At 39.5% G+C, this 6,903-nt stretch overlaps 1 protein-coding gene across 1 annotated transcript; it reads left to right on the forward strand.

The window, feature by feature from the left end:
- On the forward strand, window positions 1-6,681 carry LOC116721659 (Golgi reassembly-stacking protein 1-like). The gene is made up of 9 exons (XM_032565516.1): window positions 1-190; window positions 1,134-1,214; window positions 1,737-1,940; window positions 2,067-2,153; window positions 2,277-2,407; window positions 3,294-3,426; window positions 4,062-4,170; window positions 4,281-4,424; window positions 4,498-6,681. Exons 1-9 carry the CDS (start codon window positions 128-130, stop codon window positions 4,926-4,928), a joined length of 1,383 nt encoding a protein of 460 aa, XP_032421407.1. The 5' UTR covers window positions 1-127; the 3' UTR covers window positions 4,929-6,681.
- The last annotated feature ends 222 nt before the right edge of the window (window positions 6,682-6,903 follow it).

Consider the following 6,903-nt stretch of genomic DNA (forward strand, 5'->3'; position numbering starts at 1 on the left):
ACTCGATAGCAGCGACGCTCGATTGTTTTGGGCTGCTAAAAAAAATGGTTGCCAAGTGTCAACCTTAGCAATTCTCTGTCTTTTTTTTTTAAAATAACACTAATAAAAGTAATAATTCCTTTCTGCAATGGGATTATCGCAGAGCTCAGAGGCCCCCGAGGGAGGGACGTACGGATACCATGTCCACGGCGTAAGGCTGGCTGAGTCTCCCTGTTTGTAAAGCGCAGCAGCTTAGCTGGTGTATGCTAACAGTTAGCTAGCCGAGGAGCTGCGGCTCAAGAGCCTCTAAAACACGAACAATGATGTGGCATTGTTCGCCCGTGGTCCCGCGGGCAGAAAATGACAGGATAGAAACATTACTAAGAACAGTCATTTTGTGACGAAGAGGTTGCAATTACCGCGTTTGTGTCGTTTTGCAACCGGTGCGTCGAGCTAAATAACTAGCTGAACGACAAACCAAGAGGATAAATTGATTTAGTTCATTCAGCTGGCCATGAAGCAGCGACACAGAATAAATAGCGTTTAATTAATTGTGTTTCTGAAATTATTTAGCAGAAAATGAACGAATATAGCGAGGTGGGTCTTTTTAAACTGACATAAACAAACAAAAGCTTTAATACAGGTTATTCAATTAGCAAATTAATAACTATAAATATAACCTATTCTGCCAATATACATAAACAACTAAGTATAAGTCCATACAGTTGCTATTGCATAGATATTTTTGAATAGTTTCTGCTTGGCAACAGTTTTGTTCCTTACATTAAACAGACCCAATGCTACAAAAAACTAATGTAGTCGTAAAATTTGACATTATTTATCATCCATATGTAACTCTGGTGACTGTTTTGCAACAAATAAAAGTGGTTGTAATAAAAAGTGTTTTCCCAGAGCTCCACTCAGTAACTCAATCATAGTAACCCCAAAAGAGAGTTTTGATTTAGTAGATGCTAAGCTTTGGACAATCCTGAGGCCGTTTCTTTTCAATCTGTGCTGTAACACAGTCGCAGATTACATTGATTCACTTTACTGTTGGTTGCTTATGACATTTGAAATGCACAAACTTGCTCATGCTTTGCCCAGGAACACAGCAGCAGCATTAACGTGAGTTTCTGTTATCTTTGCTGTGACAGATTCAGCCTAATTCTCCTGCAGAAAGGGCCGGACTGCAGCCCTTCTTTGACTTCATTCTGTCTCTGGACAACAAAAGACTCGTAAGTTTTACGCAGTAATGTCAACTTTATATACTCTACAGCTGCATAATGCTTTCAATCACAGTCGCCATAGCATATCATATATGTGTGCAAAATCTCTAATTTAGTATTATTATTTAGTAGCTGTAGCCATAATTTTTATTTTTATAGAATAATAGGCTATTATCAATCAATCAAATTTTATTTGTATAGCACATTTCAGCAGCAAGACATTTCAAGGTGCTTTACATCATTACAAACACAGAAACACAATGCAACATAGAATCAATAATCAAAACAAAGCATTAAGTCAAGTTCCATCAATAAATTTGTAATATATTAGATCATGCTGTGTAGTGTTTTTTTTTTAAATCACTCACTGTGTAAATAACATGAAACCATGGTATTCTTTCTTAGGTTGATCACGCCATAAAAAATCTCATACCACCATTCGCTCAATACATAACAATAGAAGAACAGATAAAGTGAGAATGCTGTTTAAAAATCTCTGCTTTGATTCCTGTTCACTTGTCTGTGGGCCAGAGTGAGGAAAACGAGCAGCTGAAGGAGCTCCTGAAAGCCAACATGGAGAGAGCTGTGAGGATGGAGGTGTACAGCACCAAAACCGCCGGGGTGCGAGAGCTGGAGGTGGTGCCCAGTAACATGTGGGGGGGACAGGGCCTGCTGGGCGCCAGCGTTCGCTTCTGCAGCTACCAAGGAGCCAGTGAGAACGTCTGGCACGTACTGGTGAGCCACTTCCTCGCTCTGAAAACTCATTTCGCGACTGTTGTTTCAATCTTGATGGACTTAAAATAAATGTTTTTTATTTTTGAGTTCCGTTTTGTGCTTCAAGTCCAACCCCGTTTCTCCTAGGACGTAGAAGCCGGTTCACCAGCGGCACTGGCAGGTCTTCAGTCGTACAGTGACTACATTGTCGGGGCAGATCAGGTGTTGCAAGACGTAAGGCTCCTTTAATAGTCCCTCTTTATCGCCATGTGTCACTGTACCTTTTAATTTACATGTGGTGTGTTATTGGGCAAATTGGATAATAAAGCTAGGTCAATCTGATCTTATGATTATCAGTCGGAGGATTTCTTCTCGCTGATTGAAGCCCATGAAGGGAAACCCTTGAAGCTGCTGGTGTACAACACACGAACAGACAACTGCAGAGACGTGATGGTCACACCCAGTGGAGCGTGGGGAGGAGAGGGCAGGTAAGAGGCAGCAACATTTCTTGACTGTCACTGCTTTATTACACAAATAACAGGGTATCCGCGCATCCTTTAAAAGTCTTAAATTTATGTCTCTACAATTAAAGCCTTAAAATGTCTGAAATTCATCAAATCTAAGTTGGTCTCAAATATATTAATCGCATGTCTTAAATGTTGTGGCATATGTAGTTTTCTGTCAGACAAAAGTCTGAGTCACTCGCAGACATTTAAAATTCCTTCTGCGATTCGAGGCGGTTGAGGCTACCGCTAACTAGCTGCTAATATGCTCTTGATAGCTAGCTAGCTCTTTGGCGTCCATCATTCGTAAGTGCAAATTTCTTAACACTTGGCTGGACGACGTTAGTTTTTTTACCACTGGCTCACCTCTGTTACCAACCCATGCTGGCCCGTGCGTTCTGCACAAAACAAACTTTTAAGCTAGGCGTCACCGGGGCTAAAGCTGTAGAGAGCCATACGCAGTCACACAAAACCACTGCTAGGAGCCACAAACAAACCTCAGAAATGTCACAATTTATGCTGTCCTTCATTATAATACAACCATTCACTATGTTTAGATATTTTTTTGGTCTTATATTTAACTCAAGGAGGCATTATCGAGTTCTTAAAAAGTCTTTAATATCATTTGCTGAAACTTATAGATACACTGATTAATGCTTGTGTTTAAAGTGACAAAGGTTCATAATTACATGGATATACTTGTGTTTTTTTTTTCCTTTCTCCTGCCTTAGTGGTTGAGTTTTTTCTTCTTTTTTTCAAATAATTCAGTGACTTGTCCCCAAGATTACACTAAATAACTTATGAGATATGCATTCCTTCGCTGTTGATGAGGGCAGAAAATCAGGACACTCTTAAATATGTTTGTCTTTAGCTTGGGTTGTGGCATCGGTTATGGCTACCTGCACCGCATTCCTGCAACTCCAGGAATGTCGACAGAGAAGCCCCCCATCCCAGTTGCAGAAGAGAAATCCTCTCCACAGGAGCCAACACATGGGTACACAGAGGTAAATGTGAATATATACATATATGATAATAGTTATCACTTCTTCTTTTGTGTTTGGGGTAATATCTTACAATAGTTTTGTTCATGTAATGCAACCTGTAGTTAAGCCTGCTACAGTAAGCCGGCATTTTGAGAAACGCTGCCAACATTTGACACCCAGTACAAAGTAGTTAGTTTGCACTACCTTCCACTTTTACTTGTTTTCCATGTATAAGCTTATTATTATTATGTTTTGAAATGCAATTGTGGTTACAGAGACTTCATAGCCCATTTTAATTATTGTTGTTTCAGTTGTTTTGTTTGCTTATTTAGGATATTAAAAGTGTTAAATGTTCTTTAGAAATAAAAGGGTGTTTTATCTATTACTGGGTACACTTGCATAAATAATCCATTATTATTATTATTATTATTATTATTATTATTATGAGTTGGAAATGGTCTCAAAATGACAATATTATTGTTCATTACAACAATTTACACAAAGTACACTTAAAAAGTCAACCACAGTAAAACTGCAAGTTTTCTTGCCGGAGAAACTTTATGCTCACAAACAACACCCACCGTTGAGATAATATCAGCAAAGCAAAGCACAGCTGCATTATTTCCCTTCCACGTAATGAATTTTTTGTTTTCCAGGCGCCTCTTATGGCCCCTTCAGCCCCCAGTGAAGATTTGTTAGACGTGGAGCAGATCACCCTCCTAGACTCTGTCGTACCTCCACCAGATCAGACAGTGATGGACTCTGGTCGGTTCAGATTCCTGTTTTACTCATTTATGAACATAAAGAGGCTCCGTATGATCTCTGAAGATGGCTGAAAATCTTCACCCTGCATGATTGGCGATCTTTTTCTCCAGGTTTATCCGATTCCGATGTGGCAGTGATGAGCCCTGACCCTGCAGATCTTTTGGACAGGCTGGACGTGTCCACGTCTTCCATCGACATGACCAACACTGCCCTGGCGATGCACGAGGAAAAGGAGGGTGACATATCTGGTGTTGGTAAGTGAACAGATGAATCGAGTGTTTTCAGCGATGGAAATAAACTACAATTGATTTTTTTTTTGCCGTGCAGAGGAGCTGGAGGACAGTGCTCTGCCCTCATCATCTGCAGAGAACCAGAGTGAACTACAAGAGCATGTCTCCCATGCAGCTGTGGAGCTCACCGCTTCCCTCGCCGCTCCTGACACTTGGTCTGACTCCGGAGTAGCTCCAGCTGAAACTTCTCCTCCGCGCACCGAGTCTGCAGACCTTCAGAGCTTCGTCGTGGAATCCAGCGGCACCCCGAGTCCGCCTCTGGGCGTGCTGTCCCTTCCCGAGGAGACGTTTCAGCCTTTCACTGAAGAGCCTCCGTGCCCATCTCCAGTAGACCTGATCGCGACCGCGGCTGCTAATGAGGCGGACTTTCAAGTCTTAGGCGATGCGCAAGCGTCGGCGTGCGAGTCAGCAAAGCCTGTAGATTATCAGGACGGTGGGGAAGAACCAGAAAAAACACATTTTGATTAAGTTTTCCTTCGGTCATATAGAGGCAACGCTAATGCATTGTGGCGTAGACAATCAATATTTACCTTTCTTTTATCCATTTCTATAAAGGAAGCCCTACATTGCTGTGGAAAAGCATTTCAACTAGGGCTGGGCATTAAATCAGTTTTTTTGATTAATCTTTTTTTATTTATTTATTTTTTAGAAAATTTGGATTTTAAGTTGGGCCACAAGATGGTGGCCAAGTTAGCTCCTACTTATTTGGACTTTGATTTCAAGGCAACTCTTTGACGGAATATAAGCGCCAGGCTAAGATTTTTTTTTAAGCTACAAAAATATGGTCATAAAATTACAAGAATTTAGTCGTGCGATGATAAATTTTTAATAAACAAGTCATCGTTTTAATAGTTTTACAATGTTTTTTTTCTGGAAATATTATGACTATGATGCTGTAGCCTGGCCCTAATAAAAATCGTAGAAGCCCCTTTTTAAAGATGTTTTTTTTATCATTTGTAATTCCTTTTTTAGAAAAGAAAATGAGGAAAAAATAGATTAAAATCAGATTCCATATGAAAAACTGATTTTGTTATCAAGCTAAATTGCCCAGCCCTACTTTTTGTATTTCATCAGCTTATCTGGAAAACAGAAAAATACTTTTCCAACAATGCCTGTAGGAAGTAAGACTGACAAAGTTATTCCAAATTGTTGCACTACAGGAACAAGCTGAGACTTTAACATGAGAGAGGGGCGATATCTACAGCTACAAGTACAAAATGAAGTTACTGATTTTTTTTTTTAGCATAAAGTTTATTTACTTGTTTGGTGGAAAATTAGTGGACACGGGTTTTTGAAACGTTGCTTGCAGCGCACTAAAGAGGAGAGTACTTGAATAGTTCCAAAGACAAATGAATCGACTACTGCAAAGCACAGCTGCACCTTCACGTCTCCAACACTACGAACTTCTCTGACGCTACTAGACTGCTGGCTGGTAAAATAGGTCCTACTGGCCCACTGTTCCATCTCTGCTAATGTTTTTGAACTAGTGTCGTTTACAGAGTGATTACTCAGCTTTAAACATTGGACGTGGGACACTTTTAGTCGTGGTCGTTGATTGGAACTTAAAGGGCTTTTATTATAGCAATGTTTGAGATGTGATTTTTTTTTTTTTTTGTTGTAATATTTAGAAAATGTTTCACACCAGCTCTGATAAGGTTGGTGTGTTTTTAACAAAGTCTTTAATTTCAGTTATTGTAATTGCTGTTTTTCAGCTGCATAGCTTTTGCAGAGTTTCATTCATGTATAGCTAGCTGTCTGCCCATGTTTCTATTGAAAAGAGATGCACTGACAAATTAGTTGGTAACCTATTAACTCAAAAATTTGATATTTTTTGGATGAACACGCCATACTACATCACTTGCAGATTGCATAAACAACACTCTGAAGTGTGGATGTCGTTACAGAGCGAGGAAGACTTGAGATTTGGCCTTTTCAGGGTCAGTGGATTAAATCAATGATTTTGTCTTTATTTTAAATTTGAAGCATGTCATTTGACAGCATTGTGTGACTTCACCCTGCTACTCATACCATAATTGACCAATCAAAACAAGGATGTATTGAAGCCTGTTGATTATGCCTATTGAAGCCTGTTGAGTCTGTACTGTCAGGTCAACGCTTTACAAAACGATATGAAATCAGACCAAAAAAATATCTCTGATCTGTGCATCTCTAATACTGGGCATCATTGACACCTGTTACTTATGTAGTCTATGCAAAAAAATTCAATTTCTAATGTATTTTTGATGAGAAAAGCTTTTGTAAGTAGAAGTCTGAGATTATTGAAGTACTCTTCTATTTTTTCCTGTTCTCTTTATGGGGCTGAATATTTTTCGTTAAAGTAGGTGCCATCATGTAATGGTTGATGTTTTTAGGTACGTTAGTCAGGAATGAATGCATGATGAATGTGAAATGGGTGAGCTGATTGTTAAACAATCGATTTAAA

Source organism: Xiphophorus hellerii, chromosome 6 (genome assembly GCF_003331165.1).
Source record: "Xiphophorus hellerii strain 12219 chromosome 6, Xiphophorus_hellerii-4.1, whole genome shotgun sequence".
NCBI lineage: Eukaryota > Metazoa > Chordata > Actinopteri > Cyprinodontiformes > Poeciliidae > Xiphophorus > Xiphophorus hellerii.